Genomic DNA, 18,153 nt, shown 5'->3' with positions numbered 1-18,153 from the left:
GGGTTCCCAAAATGCGTATTTTTAATCCATATTTTGTAAAATCCATGTATAAGGGGGAACTGGGAAACTGCAGGGTCAAGAATCCTGAGAACTGGCCCTGACCGTTAAAGAACTGGTGTAACCTAAAGTTCACAGATATCGGTAGGTTAGTGATACAAGAACACGAAGAGTAAAGTATCAGGTGTCTAACCAAAGTAGCAAATCGGAACTAAAAGCTTATCCAAACTTTCCTGTTGTTCCTGGAAATTTTATTACATTATATACATTGGACACATGCAAATATTGGACTTAACCGAAAAACCATTTTGCCACTAGAATATATCTATATATATAGATAAATATAGATATAATTTGAAATTGTATATTGTAAAGCATGGTGTTTATAAACAAGCACTATTTTAGAATAGAAAGTTTCCAGGTGACAGACTGGCGCATCTTGGGTGGGACGAGGATCTCCGAGTCTGAGAGAGAGAGAAACACAGCTCTTTAATCTAAAGCTCAGATAACAGAATGTGATAGGTGTGTTTTTAGTGAGCACTCACCCTGCTGAGAAGCTGTGGTGGGTCTCGGCTGCTGAAACGAAGCCATGATGCTGTTGGCTGTTGAAGTGGGGCCTGTGACCTACAACAGAGAAGTATAAATCCATTAGGTACAAACAAAATAATAAGACAAATATACTTCTGTATTCTATGCCATATTTATTGGATAATGCACTTGGACATAACTGTTTCAGGTTTTACAACAGTGGGATGTTTGGTTCAATTGAAATAATCGACTTGAAGCCAAAGGCGTTCTATGAATGTAAAGTTTAGGACCACAAGGTTCTATGGTTGAAAAAAAAAAAAAAGAGTCTGAATTGTTGGATTATCTAGAAATAGATCAAATAATGTTTTAATATGAACTACCATTAGGTACAAGCTTTTACATCTGTGTAGGTGCAAATGCTGATGGTCGATCAGTTATTTTTAACTTCTGGGTTGTTTTGACAGTAGTAAAGAGTAGAACAAATGCAGGTAAAGAATAATCGTGTTATAGGATGGACATTTTCAAGCACAGAATTTCCAGTAAATTAGTAAAAATGCTTTTTCTTACTGGAGTTTGGTTTTGTTGAAGCCCTTCATGCCAGATCTCAGGGATGCCTGTGTCGATGAGCTGCAGCAGCTCACTGTATTCTGACTGCAGGCTGCTGGCCAGATTGTCATACTGGAACAGTACCAGTGCCTTCAGGAGGCTGTGGATCTCCTCTGCAGAGCAAAAACGATATGCTGCAGTCAGTTTTTTCTCTAATATTACTTGTCTTAGCACAAAATAAAAGAAATGTATAAAACAGTATGTGATAAATGTATAAAATAATCTGCTGAACAAACTTATATTAAATAAACATTTATCTGAAGTAAGCCGAGAGCCCCCTGGCTGCTGATGAGTTTATGGTCTCTGCTGCTCATGGCAGAAATTAAAGCTCACTAGCGCATTAAACTGAGCATTCCAGCAGAGGAGGTCCACTTATGCAAAAGACACAGTTCTCCACATCCAATACTTATGAGCAGAGCCAAAATCTGTAGCATTTTCACTCAGCTGAACAAAAATGGAATTTTAGACCTTACCCCTCATCTTATCAACGATGTGGATGATTTGGATAATGGCATGAAGAAGGGCAATGTCCTCAAAAGGACTTCCTTCCTTTAAGCTGTGCTTCTTTCCTTCAGCTTTCCTGCGGTTCTTCGATGATCTCCTGGATGAAAAAGCTGCAGTGAGCCTCAGGCTTTCAGCTTTAACTAGTTACACAAGCAAACATAGACCCTTTCTACTTGGGCTGAAAATTCTTTTAAAGATTAATTTCCCCTTCAGAAATCTCTCAAGTTATACTTAATTTAGCTTCGAATGTCACAGTAATCTGATCTAAAAATGTGCCCAATACAGTAGGTAAAGAATAAATCATGTTAATGATATGCTTGCAATAACAAGCTGATTATTTTCAATATCAAATCCACTTATATACTTGTATTTAGATATAAAACGTCATACTTTTATCCATTTATAGTTACATTCAATGCTGTGGAGTGTCCATTTTCTCTTATCAGTATTAGTAGTTATAAAAAGGCATGTGTTAATAAGAAGTATTGGAGCGAGTTATTTTTATTTTAAATGTATATAGAAAGAATATGTCTATGATAAGAATTAGGTATTGTATAATTGGAACATTCCTGGCACTTTTTAACCCACATTTTTTTTTCACTTGGCCAATTTTCCCAGGTATCCCTCAGCTCCGACAGACTACACTGCCTCCTTAATCTACATAGATTTGATTCAATAGTTTTGATGCACATTCATGTAAAGTATGAAACTTATTTAAAAAAAACCCAGCAAAGATTATAAACACTTTTATAATCTCTAGTTTACACTTTATCTTGAGACATGAGGAACTGAACTAGGCATGTCGGTATTAGAACTGTATCTGCTTAAGCAATAGGGATAGATTTAAAAACAGAGTAAGTAATTCTGTGCGAGAACTGATTTGTATCGAGGGGGTGAGGGGAGCTTTGTGAAAACAACTGCGTGGCTTTCTTTAGGACCTCCTGAACTAGAACTCACGAGGAGATGCGGGAGTTGCTTTGCGAGTACTTCGATCCGGCTACTTTAAAGCGGCTGCCAGTCAGGACGCTGCTCGCTTCGGAGTAGAGTTCAGCATCTGCGCAGTCAGGGCCGTCCTCGTCTGCAGTGGAGAGAAATGGTACAGTAAGCAAGCAAAATAAAATTAATAAATAAAAATAAAAAAAAAAGCACAAAACATCTCTACTTAAGTCCTGTGATAGCTACAGAGTTTAAAGTGATTCTTACCAATAAACTCCAGTCTAGACTTCTCTTTCTGCTCTCGCACAACAGCAAGTCGATTTTTATGGCGTGTGAACAGAGCACTCTGAGAGCCCACAAAAGCCATTTGAGTACTGTGAGCTGAACAAAGTCAGACAAAACACAAGCTTGAGAGGGGAACCAACAAACAGAAAAAGTTTGACGTATGCAAGTCAAGGATGAAAACCAGTATAATACCTTCCAAAAGTGCAGGCTTCAGATTGGTTTCAATGATGTCTGGTCTGTTGTAAAGGTAAATCTGTAATAAATATACAAATAAAAGATGAAAAACACTAGTTCAAAGATTAAATAATGCAAAGAAACCACAAGTGACTCACTATTCTGAGAGTTTCCTCCCATGCAGCTCCCTCAATCAGGGCAGAAATAGCCTCCTCACAGTCCTGAAAATACCATTATTCAACAATTAATGATCCATAATCAACAGCTTACAGAATCTTAACACAATTTATATTTGTGTCTTTATGAATATGATTTGTATTATACATGTAATGCAAAAAAAAAAAAATAGAATTCAATTGTTTGCAGAAATACATAGATACATGTTTACTCAGCAATAATTGGGTCAATAACTCCATTGTCAGTATTTTGTTACAGTAATTTTTAATCTTTTCAACACAAGATGAAAGACTTTTCACATTACAAGCTGCATTTTGTTTGCTGCATTAATTTCAAGACCATTGTTTATAGCTGCTAAAACATGGTTACAGGATCTAAAGTTTTGCACCATTAACCATAATTATAACTATGACCAGTAAAATGTGTACATACATGCATACATAAACTCACTGTTATATAAAATAAATAAACCACATCAGGTGACAGTAACTCTGCTTGGCACGGGGTTGCAAAAGTCACCCCTGTTTATTTTCCTATAGCAATACAGTAACTAAAGAATCACTCCAGCATTAATCAGTATAATCTCTCTGAACCACATCTGTAGAACAGGCCATTACCACAGTCATGAACTGTAACTAATTTCCCAGCAGAAATGAGTGTTTAGGTAGTTCCATAAGTCCAGGCATCTTAAAGTAAATACAGGCCACAGCTGACCTATTTGCATATACACTCGCCCTAATGCTACACTGATATAACAATTATCTTACAAAACATAACTGATCCAGTTTTACAAAGATAACATAAGATATACCTTTATTCGTCCGACGGTGGGGACATTTCTCAGCTGGATAAAGATACAAAATACAGCACTAACAATGGATTTGGAGCTCATTGTTTTGCCTGAGATCAACATGTGCTTTTAGCGAGGTTTTGGTAAACAGGTTTCCTGTTTTGTTTTTTCCTCAGTATATGGAGGTGAAATATGCTGGAATATGGTTTATTTATCAATTTAACTAATGGCCCTGCAGCTGCACTAATGTAAGAATCATGGAAACACAGACCAGTGAGTGAATTGAAAAAAGAGCAGATTCGATTATTTGTACCTTAGCATATTGCTCCAGCAGCAGAGCAGCCTCTGTATGTTTCCTCATTTCCAGAAGCTTCTCTGAAACACATTGATCACACAATGCAATGGGAAAATCAGTTTGGGCTAAGTATAAAGATGTAGGATTAAAAATGTTGACATTTATTCTAGGTTATTATGTGGGTTACTCCAAGTAATGTCAACATTTTGACATTTATTTTAGAGAGATAAGATACATATCCTAGACGAATACCATGGCTTAAATGGATAACTGAACACACACACACACACACATGTGCGCAGAAAAACACACAACAAATACCTGCTAGATCTCGTGCGAGCTGTGTTAGCTGTGTGGGTGGTACAGGGATGTGTGTCGCTACGGCGAGGGCGTGTCTCCAGCTGGTGCAACTAACGAAGGCCTGCAAAGCACGAGGCATTTCTCCACATCGCCATAGCAACAACCCTGCCTGCTCAGCCTGCTGATCCTCCAACAGGTGTTCAGCATAGGCCACACTCAGCATCTGATGATATCACAGAGAGGTCAAGATTATTTGTGACCCCGGCACCCTTTAGAGATGCAAGTATTCAAATGAGCATCATGTGTATGAATCATCTATGCCAATAAACCTGGTCTTGAAATCTTCTTATCGGTGGTGGCCTTGGAACATATGGTGACCTATGCAAGTATCACCATGTCGCCCTGAACAACTTCAGACTCACTGTTTGAGCGGCCAATTCAACACTGCTTTTAATGGCTACCAACCAGCAACTATAAGTCACTTCACACATTTGCAACTACATAAAAAAAAATGCTGTAAAACTGCTTATGTTTAAAAGGTGTTAAAATGTGTTATATATATATATATATATATATATATAGTGTGTATAAATTATGTGAATAAATTATACACTCCCCTCCACCACACTTCCACCAGCTGATAGATCACTTTGACCACAGTACAGATTTTTAACACAATTTCACAGGAACCATGTGCAAGTAGACAGTAGAGGATATTAAAGGCAGATAAATAAACATGGTATATAATCAGCACTCATAAGTGAAAGTAACCTTGTATTGCTGGCTATCTGCAGGGTAGAGCTGAAGAGCTTCAGTGTACAGCTTCTGATCCTTCACCAAGTTTAATAATTCTGTGAAGTGTTCTTCGCCTTAGAGAAAGAGAGAGAAACAAAGATATCGCTCTTATGCTTTAATAATTTCTATATGTTTTATTAACCTATAGTCAGACTGTGTAAGCCCTCACCACACTTGCTGAGGTGATGCAAGGCCTTCTTGTATCTCTTCAGATGTTTATCTATGGTATAACGCTGGTAATTAGGTTCCAAGGTTTTTAGCATGTTCAGGAAGGAAAGATATTCTTTAGGGTCCTAGAGATGATAAAAGAGAAGAGAAGAACAAAATTAAATTTCAATCAGATTTTCTATTCAAGGTTTTACAAATTGTGTCCATAATAACTACATGGAAACATCCCCAACCTTCTGAGACTTTTCTGCTACCATGAGCACCAGGTCAAAGTCATAGGTCCCCAGGGAGTGTTCATACAGTTCATTAACGTTGACCAGGAACAAGAGATACTTCAGAGCCTCCTCTGCACTCACTGCATTTTCTACAATAGGTGGGTTGACTAATCACAAAAACAAACACATAAAAAAGGGGTGATAAATACATACAGATTTGAATAGTTTAAGAAAATGATCATTAAGTAACTGATCTATAACTGTGTAAAGATGGAGCAGGAGAGGATGACATATTACTGTCACGGTTTTCAAGAGCTTCCTCGAATTACCAAAATTGATATTAATCACTGAATTGTTAGGCAAAGAGAGAGTTTAGTGCCCTCTAGTGTGCAAAAAGAATTCAAGCAAGTTATTATTGAGGTTTTTCAATAGGATTTTAAATTCTTGCATATTTTCATTATTACATAAAGTAATGAGTAGCTGATGTTGAAATAGAGTTTTTCTATTAAATTCTGTTCCCCCTCCTGATGATTAATTGGTAAATGGAACCCTTAAAAAATGTGTCTGAATTAAATAAATATATAAATATCAAAACGACAAGAAACTCTAATTTTGCTAAAAAGGGTCCTCATTTGCTTTGATTGATTAATTTCTTTGTTAGATATTGCCAGACTTCTTACCACGCAATTCATGGACCTTCTGTAGAGCAATCTCTAGTTCTGGTGTCGTCTTCCTCACATGAGTTGTTAAAATACACAGACAGTACCTGCAAGGAAAAAAAAATTAAATCGATCAAATGCTCTTGAAAAAGAAAACCTAAAGAAATGCTACAAATGAAACTTAACTATGTAACTTTACTAAATGCTTAACTACTGAACAAGATTAATATTAGAGAAATAACACAAATCATTGTATCATATTTTATGAAAGTGTGTATTATATATATATAATCCATAAGTTACATTCAGAACATGAATTTTTAAGAACATACTTATGTGGATCAAGAGTTTCCATTGCTGATCGCAGAGCATCACAGACAGTGTCCACTTTTTTTTTTTTCTGACCTCCTTTTAGGGTTACTGAAGCAGACTGGCATGCTGAATTCAATGGGCATGGGTACATCGTCTTTGTAGTATCTTCCTCTCTATTGAGTAATAAATCCCATTATGCTTTGAATATATCTCAAATATTTACTGTATAACAATGTAGTATAGAAAGGCTTGAGGCTTCTTACTTGAGCTCTGTAAGAAAAAGGTTGATGTAGTTGACTGAGGCAATCTGTTTTAGAAACTGCTCTGTATTCTCCAAGAACACCTGTAAATCACAGACTGTAAAATTACTTTACATACAGCAAATATAAGGAAATCACACGATCATTAGATTACTTACACTGGGATTGTGGTCATGGATTAGGTTCAGGTTGATCCGCAGCTTCCTCATGCATTCAAAAGCATCTCTAAAGTTCAGTCTAGAATTTTAAGAGATTTAAAACCTTTTAAACATACTTATGCTTCAAAAACATTCATTTACTAGAACAAGATTGAATCTTATGCACTTTATGATTTATTAGGAACACATACTCATCAAGCCACTTCCTGACTTGAGCAAGCACAAGAGCTCGGTGATGGATGGTCTCTAGGTTACCACGGGGCATCTGGGGGGAAAAATGCACACGGCCTGTGATCAAAGTTCATCTAAAATGATGAGGAATTCACATCGCAGAGATTTATCTAAAACTCTTGGGGTCTCAAAGTGAAGTCTTGTGTACATTTCAAGACTAAATGACAAAAAATGAAGGTAGTTGACTTTCTGCCTAAGGGAAATGTCGAGTCTAAAAATACTGAAAACAATGGCTTTTGATGATCTGGAGCTGACAGGCAGCATGAATGATGAGAGAGTGTGAGTTTGTTGTTGAGTTCAGCTCTAACCTGTAGGATGAGTCTGGTGTCCTGAGGCACCACAGTAACGATGCGAGATCCTCGCTCTACTTTGCGCACACTCTCATCATTTTGAGCTGCTTCAGAACTCAGAGCCACCTGCATGTCTGCAGACACACCGCAATAACAGTGCATGCATTTAGAAAGAGGCTCATACTGACAGCTTCATTATCCACTCTTGCTCACAGATGCAATTTTGTGAGAAGAATATTGATGATACTGTTACCGCTAACCAATGGTACACTATTACATTATATAAGCATTGAAAAAGCATAATCAGGGTTTATTGTTACTCCAACAATGTGTACAGAGTGGACTAGCAAGACTATGGTGAATCTCACAAACATACATTACTACATGAGCCAATGTTTATGGACATGTATTACACCCATGTGTGTTTATGAACATCCCATTCTAGATTTCGCTTTGCTTTGCTGTTATAATAATCATTTCTATGTTCCAGTTAATGCAAAAGGTGTTAATAAAGGTTAAGAATAAAGCTACATGCAGACCATTACGTTTGTGGCAGACCGTAGAGCTCACTTGTCATACTGGAACAGGTTAGTACCAGTCAATCACATGTTGTAATGTAATTCTATGGCATGTAAAAATGAAATTCTACGGCATATAAGAGACAACCATATACGATTTGTGTGCTTCCAAAAAACAAGCTATGGGCATGATCAGCAGGTGTCCACAAACATTTGGCCATTTTGTGTAGCTTTATGCTTAGTAATGTACAATAGCAAGCTCATGTCCAGGACCAGTGTGTGTTATTTACAATATTATACAAGTATATTTACAATACACTTAAATGTTATATACATTGAGCAGTAACTAGATTTCTTGAATCTGACTATTCAGACTGTTTTCTGGGAAAACAATTTTGCAATAGTACACACTGTTCAACAATGCAATAAGAAATGTTTGATCAAGCTTTTAAAGGTTTTCTGAAGAGACATTTGTTTAATATTTCTTGGTTTATACACGTCACAGCAGAGAAGCAGGCGATAAGAGGAACTTGTCTCATGGATGTGAGATTAAATGAAGAAACAAAAGATTAGCTGTTTGTACTTATGTTGTGATAAAAGACAAAAAAACCCAATAAAAAGCATACCGTCTGCAAGTCATGTTCTTACCTTTGACTGACACTGTGGTCAGGTGGAAGCAACGGCATGTGTGAGCATGTGTGGTGAGAAGGAGGAACTCATTATACACCACAAAGGAGGAAATATTAGAGGCGACCTGTAGAACAGAAATATAATTTTAACCAGATATACGTGATTAAATCTCTACAACTTGTTAAATCCATGTTATTTACGTACACATTTTCCTCCTGCTTTTGAATAAGAAGAGGTGGTTGAATAGTCTTGTTAGCAAAAATAAAAAAATAATACAAATTATATATATATATATATATATATATATATATATATATATATATATATATATATATATATATATATATATATATATTTATATTTATTTATTTTTTTCCCCCCAATAAGCTGTGACTAAGTAGACTGTTAAAATCTGTGCACATACATACCATACTGTTACCAATATAGAGGTGGGATCTTTCTGTCAGACCTACTAAATGCTCCTGCAGAGAGACACAATGCACAGTACATATTTCAGTTAAGCTACTATGGGACAATGTTTAGAGTGCTATACAAATCAAATTGAATTGAATGTCTAAATACACACACAACAGACATGCCTGGAAAAAGACAAAGTAAAATGTGTTTCCTATATTGTTACCTCTCCGGTGATGATACACAGTGCAGTGTGAACACAGGGCTGGGGAAAGTTAACACTGAACTGTAGTGAATCCTTCCATTCAGTCACTGTTATCTCTGCAGAGTCTGAACATGAGAGTCATGCATAATTACTATACTAGATATTACTAAAATAATTGAAGAACATATGTGGCAATTAAAAACCGAGGGAAACCCACACAAATCAATATTACACACCAAGTAGTACAATTAAAAATGAACTTTAATATCTTTTAAGTAAAACAAAAACTAAACTTTTACAGTTTATATTGTTTGTGTATTACAAAAAAGAAAAAAAAATAGCTGAAAATCTGGTGTAATGGCTCAAAATACTATACATTTTCGATTGTAACAAAACATCCCCATCGAATAAGCAAACACATTCTTCCGGTCAGTGAATGATGCGACAGTATAAATGCTAATTAACCAGGTGTGTGTTTGTTTTTTCGGTTAGTTTTGTAGTTAGGGTCATCCTGTTGCAATATTTTATTTCAGTTTTACTAGATTATTTTAAATCAGTTATAATTTAAGATGGAACGTAAAACGCTATCTTCCAATCAACCACTAAAATACAGCAACAAAAATCAAGGTCAATAAGATCACTCACCCCAATTCACTCTCCTCATCTGTCCATCCTCCAGCTGTAAAGCCAGGGTGTCACTCTTGGAGCTGTGGCACATGCTAAACACATGGCCTTCAACTTTGACTTCTGACCTGATTTAACAAAAACTAAATTTTAGTATTCCAACCCTGTTCTGCAGCATACGCATATATACAAAAGACCAAGTGTTTTCTGATACAAAATTATATAAAAAAAACAAAACAAACAAAAACAACATTACACAATGAAATCCGGGATTTAAAAGTTTGAGATTTAGTTTGTACCTGATTTCTAGTCTGGGTTCTGAGCTCTGGGCTTCTGCTGGAGTCAGTACAAGGAGACGTGAATGGTTTACTTCATCGCCACATGCTACTGCCAGAAATATGTCCTTCCTCAGCCAGTGCAGAAGACGCAAAGCCAGAACCCCCTCACAGGCCCCTGCAACACTGCAAACAAAGTATAATCAACAGTAAGCAAACAACATTCACACACACATCACAAGAATAACAACTGCAGTACAGTACAGTATAGTTCAATACAGGCAGTGACACTAACCTATATGACTTTTGTAAAACTAGTGGTTTAGAGACGACTCTAAATCCTGAAGCATCCTTAATAGGCTCACTGGTATCTTGAGTGAGAAAGGCAAAAAAAATTGTTGCTTTAAGAAAACTTAACACAAAGCATGAATACAACCACACTGTAATGCACAACATAAAAAACATAAAAATGTTTGTTTGTCATGGGTTTTTATTTTCTATTTGCAAACCTGGGCCAGCGATATGCAAACACCCATCTGCTGTTAATGCTGCGAGCTCATTGGTACTCAGTGGCTGTTTGTGGAAGGTGACCAGGTTAACAGGAACAGGAAACTGCAGTTCATAGGAACACATTGGTGGTGGAACCACACACTGACGAAATGTTGTCACTAAAACCTTAGCTGTAAGACAAGAAGAACATGTGGGGAAAGTAAAAGATTTAGAAACCAAAGTCCTGGGAAAGCCAGTTACACATATAGAGTAATATCTCGGTGCTCACTGGCTCCGAAACCTATTAAATTCAGTACTCATTACTTTATTACAACTAAAAAATGTTTCAGCACTTGCTCGAAACTCGACAACGACTCTCGCGCTGAAATGTGTGAGCGGTAAAACAGCTGCATGAAGAGTCTCATGTTAGCTCACGAACAGTGCCATAGGGCTCTCTTTTGTGCTTGCTGTGCATTTTAAGCCTAAATCATGGGTCCTAAAGTGGTTAAAAATGCTTCCACCTACTTGTACTGTACTCGTCAGTTTCAGCTCTGGTCATAAAAACCAACGAGTAGCGAGGTATTACAGTAACTTTCTTTCGGCTTCTCCCGTTAGGGGTCGCCACAGCGGATCCTCCGCATGTTTGATTTGGCACATCTTTTTACGCTGGATGCCCTTCCTAACGCAACCCTCCCCAATTTATCCGGGCTTGGGACCGGCACTGAGAGTGGCTGGGGTTGGTTCCCTGACCGGGGATCGAACCCGGGCCGCAGTGGTGAGAGCACCGCATCCTAACCACTAGACCACCAGGGGTAGCGAGGTATTATAGTATAATAAATTTATGCTGAAATTCAATGCATAGTCAGTTACTGTCCTGAAAGTCTTGCATATTAATCCTTATAACCAACGTGTGATCTTCAATGGTATTTAAGATTAATTCTTTGAATTACATTCTGAATCACATTTTGATCATCTGTGGAATAATGGATCAATTCTGCATTACTTACATTACAATGCTGTTCAATTGGCAGCTGATAGAAGTATCAGTGAGATTTCAGCTTGAAAGAAGTCCAAGCAGAGCACTAAAAACGTGTATGTGCAATGTCTAGGCTAAGACACCTGAATAATAACAGAATAAACACCTCTTTGTCTGGACTGGCTGAAAGCTGGTAATCAAATGTTTAAGTCATGTACTCCTTACAATAGACAGATATGTTTGCCAAAATAAATCTCTGACCTGACCTTTGAGCACAAATCACACTTATGATCATCCAACTGAAGTATTTTTGAAGTCTCTCACCTCCATCGATCACAGCCACACTGGCATTATCATGTGAATCATATCCTTGGCTACGATCGGTGCTCCAGCCCCAGTCATATGTGTAACTGCTCCAGTCATGAGTCAGCAGGTGGAACTGGAGTGGCTTTACAGGGTCCCAACACACACAGACTGGAGCCTTTGAAGGCTCACTTCCAAAATGCAGGCTCTGTTTCAGGTACCAGTGGTAATTCCCAACTGTCCAGAGCTGAACTAAAAAAAAAAAAAAGAAAAGAAAATAATAAATATCTATATGTCTATCAATCTATATATCTATATCTATATCTATATATATATATATATATATATTTACAATAATACACTTTCATGATCCACTTCTGTGTTATTAGTTACCATATATATATATATTATATTATATATATATATATATATATATATATATATATATATATATATATATATATATGGTAACTAATAACACAGAAGTGGATCATGGAAAGTGTATTATTGTAAATACATAGAATTATAACAGAATAAAGAGAGTGTAAATTCATATTTAACTGTATGTGTTGGTGTTGTTGTTTACGCCTGTGTTCAGATCCTCAAGCCAAACAGCCAACACAGTGGAGTCACTGTTCCAAAGTAACTCCTTCACCTGGAACACATGATGCACAATAACATGCATTAACACAAAAACAGTTGCTGTTTGTCAAGTACATTATTAGTAAATTATTGCCTACCTTAACCTGGTCCTTGGCAAAGGGCAGAGTAAAGTCTCCATGCAGCAGGCCATTCTTTTCCATAAACACAACACTGTGTTTGTTAAGGTGGCGCTGGGTGCAAGCTATCAGGCTACCTGAAGGTCTGAAACACACACTGCAATGTTACAGTTTATAATATTATTACAGACCAACAGTCATAGGCTTCTACTGCAATATTATTTAGCAGTGATCACTAGAAATGATTCAATAACTAACATAAATCTAATAGAAAATGTTTATAGTCACAAAAGTAATTTTCCCGGTTTTAGAGTTTAAGTTGGTTTTAGATTTATCACAGCTGGATTATTACGAAAGCTCTTACTTCCAGCAGAGAGCTTCTTCAAGCCCATTCACAACTTCACTAGTAGCCTGCAGGACACACTCTCTATTCCACACTCTGACTTTTCTAGCACCTGAAACAACACAAAAGCACAAATCATGAATCATATCTTGGTTGCCTGAAAGCTGACTAAGCTTGAAGGTCTGAGACTAATCTACTTTAGCTATGAACTAGTGTGCTCTGTCCTCACACAGCATGTCAAAAATATTGTGAGCTGTGAGCTAACTGTGTATGGAAGAATAAAAGGAGAGTAACATGAAAGCTGCATGCTCCTGGTTCTAATATGATCTGTCTAACAGGCAAGCATGCTATTGAATATGTACAGTGCTTCCGGAAAATATTTACAGTGCTTTACTTTTTCCACAATTTATGTTACAGCTTAAGTCCAATATGGATTGAATTCATTATTTTTTTTTTTATTCTACAAACAATAACCCATGAAAACAACATGGCAGAAAGAAAATAAAGATAAAAAAATACATTGTACATAAGTATCCACAGCCTTTCTTATTACACTTAAAGCTTAGGTGCATCCTGTTTGCACTGATCATCCTTCAGATGTTTCTACAACTTGATTGGAGTCCATCTGCGGGAATTCTGGAGCACTGAAGGACCCAATGAGCACACCGGCCTCCATCATCCGTAAGTGGAAGAAGTTTGGAATCACCAGGACTCTTCCTAGAGCAGGCCGTCCAACCAAAATAAGCGATTGAGGGAGAAGGGCCTTTGTCAGGCAGGTGACAAAAAACCCGATTGTTATTCTAAAAGAGCTCCAGCATTTCTCTGTAGAGAGAGGAGAACCTTCCAGAACAACCATCTCCACCAGTCACACCTGTAGGGCAAAATGGCCAGGTAAAGTTGTCACTCCTCAGTAAAAGGAACATGACAGCCCACCTGGAGTTTGCTAAAAAAAAGGCACCTGAAGGACTCTCAAACCATGAGAAACAAAATTCTTGAACTCTGGCCTGAATGCCAAGAGTCATGTCATGTCAAGAAGAATGGGAGAAACAGGCCAAAAGTCGGTGTGCCAAGCTTGTAGCATCAAACTCAAAAAGACTTGAGGCTGTAATTGGTGCCAATAGTGCTTTAACACAGTGTTGAGCAAAGGCTGTGAATATTTGTGTACAATAGATTTTTTTTAGTTAAATTAAAATTGAATTTGCAAAGATTTCAAACAAACTTCATGCTGTCATTATAGGGTATTGTTTGTAGAATTTGGAGGAAAATAATAAATTTAATCAATTTTGGAAGAAGGCTGTAACAACAAAATATGGAAAAAGTGAAGCGCTGTGAAAACTTTCCGGCTGCACTGTATGTACGATTCGGAAGCAGAAGGTATATTCATGGCACATTAGGTTTAAACACAGATACATACCAAATAAGACTTGGTTTAGTCAATAATAAGTAGTTTGTGGGGATTTTTGGTTGTTAAACTTAATGGCCCATCAGACAACTATTGACACAAACATTGCCCGGACATATAATATGCTTGTTCCAGGTTATTGATTTGCCCTCTACCGGTTATTAAATAATGAGAGATTTGCCTGTTTGAGGACAGACTGCGCCAACTGCAAAAAGCTGCCCATCGCCTCTCCATGTGATCCTTGGCATGCGGTCATCCCATGGCACTGCCAGCTGCACTTCCTTTTATGACATGCAACAGAAATGTGCAATTGTAAACATATACAGAGGACATATGCAAATCACTATCATACAGTAGTCTTTAAAATAATATTAATTATTAAAAAATATTTAGATTTGAAAACCGTCTCCAGCTATAGGATGGGATGTTTTCTAGGTATTCTTTTTTAAAGAATATTCAGGTTTACATTAACAAACTGATGTGTAAAATGAATATGAAAGGAAGTGTACAAAAGACACTGATTTGAATCTTGACATTACATAAATAATAGTAGATAAAGACTTACTGCAGCTTTCTTCTGTGCCGCCTGCTTCCCCTCCGAGCCGTGAAACTGTGTCTCCTTCTTACCCCATCCTACTGTGATGAATTTCCCTGATCCACAATCACAACAAATGTTCTGTGTTAATGTTCAACATTCTGTGTTATATTTTAACACATGAAAATAAATTGGGCCATTTCTCTAAGCTCAGAACTTGTGAAAGTCTTACCTTCTCCAAACTCATCCTGCTGAATGGCCACCTCAGTTACGGGCTCAAAGTCTTTAGTCATTAGGATGATTGTCTCCTGACCTAGAGAGAAGAACGGCACAGAAGAAATCACAAACCAGCTTATATATAATGAATCCATTACAGTACTGATATAAACGTCTCTTAGGAACAGACCTGTGCAGAATGTCACCAGCTCCTGGTCTGGACTCCAGCTCATGGCAGTGAGTCCACTATCCACACTTCCCACACACTCCAGCTGCCAAACACACAGAGATCCAAAGTTTCCAGATAAATGTCTACATATACCCTTAAAAAACAGCTTTTTACATGTAGTTGTGAATCCCAATTTAATCCAGGGGTACTTATATAACATATGTATAGACATGTGCTCATTAGTATGTATTCTACAGCAAGAACAAAAAATACTATATCATTTATATCACATTGCTGTTGGTCAGTTTATACAGCGTATTAAATGGAAAACAGTTTGCAAACATTTGCACTTAATAGGAAATTGATTTATTTAATAAAAGAAACATTACTGACAAAAAAAGTGCTATGGCAAAGCTTTCTTCAAAGTGATATTTTTTTAAAGATTTTAAATTTTCTGCATGTTTTGATTAATAAGAACGTGAACAACAGAGAAATTGGTGATGGAGCAACTGTTTATAAAGTGATAACAGACAACAACTTCTATAAATGTTCTCAATATTAAACAATCTATAAAATGTATGATTTTCTTACTGTTATTTACTTAGAACAAAAAAAATCTGAAAATATAAATACGTAGATACAGATTTATATGTTGTGTGATAAAGAAAATCATCTGCATCACACCATCTGTTGTTGGACATCATCCTTTAACATCAGGTCCTGTTGTGTATTACTCCTTAATAAAGAAGTGTATGTTTGACCACTAATGACTGATAAGTGCTTGAGCAAATCCCATTTATTCATTAAAAAGCAATAGCTTTTTTATTTATTTATGTATTTTTTTAAATAACAACGTATGGATACCTGATTAGTGTTTAGGTTCCACAGAATGACATCGCCCTGGGCAGTCGCCACACAAGCAGATTCCTGATCAGGCAGATCCTGAATACCCACGACAACACCACTGCCGTCTTCTGGGAGATAGCTGTCCATGGTTAGTGACACTTCATTCACTACCTAAACACAAGAACAGTGAAAATAAACTTCACAAATCTTTAATAATCAAACAGCAGAGTCAGTAATCACTCTGAACTCACACACACACACACACAAAACTGTGTGACTATTTTGTACAACCCGGACTCAACACACACTCGTACCCACTTTGCACATCCATGTCTTCAGTACCACTCATATTACATCACTTCATTACCATAAACTGTTTACATGCTGTTTTACACATCTTTTCTGGATTGCTGCTATTTGCTCTTTTGCACAACATTTTGTTTACATTTTTGCTACTGTTCACTTTGTCTCTTTACACCAGGTTTACTGGCGAAACTATTTTGCGTTTTGTGTATTTGTCTTGCACTGTCTTGTGTTGTCTTTTCACTGCTTGCACCAGGTTGCACACGGTGCACTTTATGTGGCGAAGACACTAGTCCTTAGCCCTGTGTTTTCTGTTTCTGTGATTGTAGTTGTATGTAGCATCAGGGTTCTGGAGGAACGTTGTTTCATTTCACTGTGTACTGCATCAGCTATATATGGTTAAAATGACAATAAAAGCTTCTTGACTTCACTACAATCAATCCAGGTTACATGTTTAGAACATGGAAGTGAACCGATCAATTTAAACTGAATGTGGGTTTTGAGGTGTGTATGTTTAGGGTCAGTTTTGAGTGACTATGGGCTGGAAAAATAGCCCTAAAATTAGAATTTAAACAAGCAGCAGTGTTGGATAAAGAATGAAGTACAACATGAACCGTGTGCACAGAAAATGAAGTATTCTGCATCCCCATGAGCAGTAAAATGCAGCCACTGAAGGTAAAGAAATCATAACTTTCAATTAGCAAATTTATTCCATTTTTTTCTATGCTGGTGAAATAGAGGAGCTTGATAGCTCCAGCAAATCAGAACTTTATTCTATGATTTCAAATAACAAGCCAAATATTTGACAAAAAAATCTGCAGTGGACTGATCAGCTGAAGTGCAGTGGAAGTTTATAAACGCACATGAGAATTTATATGACTTTATTTTGGGCTTTCAGACTCCCAAAGTGCCGCACTTCTACAGGGAACAGGGTGGAGTGTGGGTCACACAGGTGACTGTACCTGTCCTGTCCTGGGCATGTACTCTGTGATGGAGAACTGAGAGGCGATCAGTATGGTGTCTGTGTCTATTCTCACAGAAACACACTGGGGAGAACCAGGACTCTGCATCTCCGACATCCGCACACATTTCCGCAGCTTTAGGTTTCTCATTTCTGTAAAATAAAACAGCAAACATTCATCACTTAACACAAACACACATGTAACAATGCTAAGCTGTGCTAGTTAGCCTGTGCTTTAAAAAAAAAAAACGCTAACTAGATTTAGTAGCACAAAGCTAATAATACGTTAAATACGTAAAACGCTTAAAATCTGATCATAAACATCGCACACCTTTTGGCCTGTGTTTACTATGAGAGGAAAGCCATACGGAGCAAAACAACACGCTGTGAAGTTTCTGCACTTTCAACTCTGACCTCTAAACCATAAAGATGCCGAAATAAGACACGTGGGTGCATTTTTGATACACCGCCACCTAGCGGCCATTCAGTGTAATATTACTGCTTTTATTGAAAAAAACAAAAGAGGAGGCATGGCTTATCCAAGT

General features: G+C 37.1%; 1 protein-coding gene across 1 annotated transcript; it reads right to left on the bottom strand.

The window, feature by feature from the left end:
* Positions 1-231: 231 nt before the first annotated feature.
* elp1 (elongator acetyltransferase complex subunit 1) lies at positions 232-18,069 on the bottom strand. Its single transcript, XM_046859561.1, has 37 exons — positions 17,940-18,069; positions 17,610-17,761; positions 16,363-16,515; positions 15,520-15,601; positions 15,346-15,426; positions 15,144-15,229; positions 14,760-14,859; positions 13,198-13,288; positions 12,855-12,978; positions 12,676-12,769; positions 12,136-12,366; positions 10,856-11,026; positions 10,642-10,717; positions 10,371-10,532; positions 10,093-10,199; positions 9,469-9,572; positions 9,257-9,310; positions 8,847-8,952; positions 7,699-7,814; positions 7,351-7,424; positions 7,160-7,238; positions 7,005-7,084; positions 6,762-6,914; positions 6,451-6,536; positions 5,789-5,937; positions 5,557-5,680; positions 5,364-5,461; positions 4,614-4,815; positions 4,311-4,372; positions 3,189-3,251; positions 3,049-3,109; positions 2,839-2,952; positions 2,593-2,713; positions 1,605-1,732; positions 1,093-1,244; positions 543-621; positions 232-461 (listed from the first exon to the last, which is right to left on the bottom strand). Exons 2-37 carry the CDS (start codon positions 17,757-17,759, stop codon positions 394-396), a joined length of 3,981 nt encoding a protein of 1,326 aa, XP_046715517.1. The 5' UTR covers positions 17,760-17,761; positions 17,940-18,069; the 3' UTR covers positions 232-393.
* Positions 18,070-18,153: the final 84 nt, after the last annotated feature.

Source organism: Silurus meridionalis, chromosome 10 (assembly GCF_014805685.1).
Source record: "Silurus meridionalis isolate SWU-2019-XX chromosome 10, ASM1480568v1, whole genome shotgun sequence".
NCBI classification, from domain to species: Eukaryota; Metazoa; Chordata; class Actinopteri; order Siluriformes; family Siluridae; genus Silurus; species Silurus meridionalis.
This window is presented reverse-complemented; position numbering and strand designations above follow the sequence as displayed.

What these genes read in the sequence shown, in the direction of transcription:
- elp1 (XM_046859561.1), bottom strand. Translation starts at nt 17,759, where the DNA reads ATGAGAAACCTAAAGCTGCGGAAATGTGTGCGGATGTCGGAGATGCAG. An exon ending in GATGAGGAGAGTGAATTGGG is followed by an intron (nt 9,573 to 10,092) that starts GTGAGTGATCTT and finishes TCTCATGTTCAG; the next exon opens with ACTCTGCAGAGATAACAGTG. An exon ending in ACACCAGACTCATCCTACAG is followed by an intron (nt 7,425 to 7,698) that starts GTTAGAGCTGAA and finishes TTTTCCCCCCAG; the next exon opens with ATGCCCCGTGGTAACCTAGA.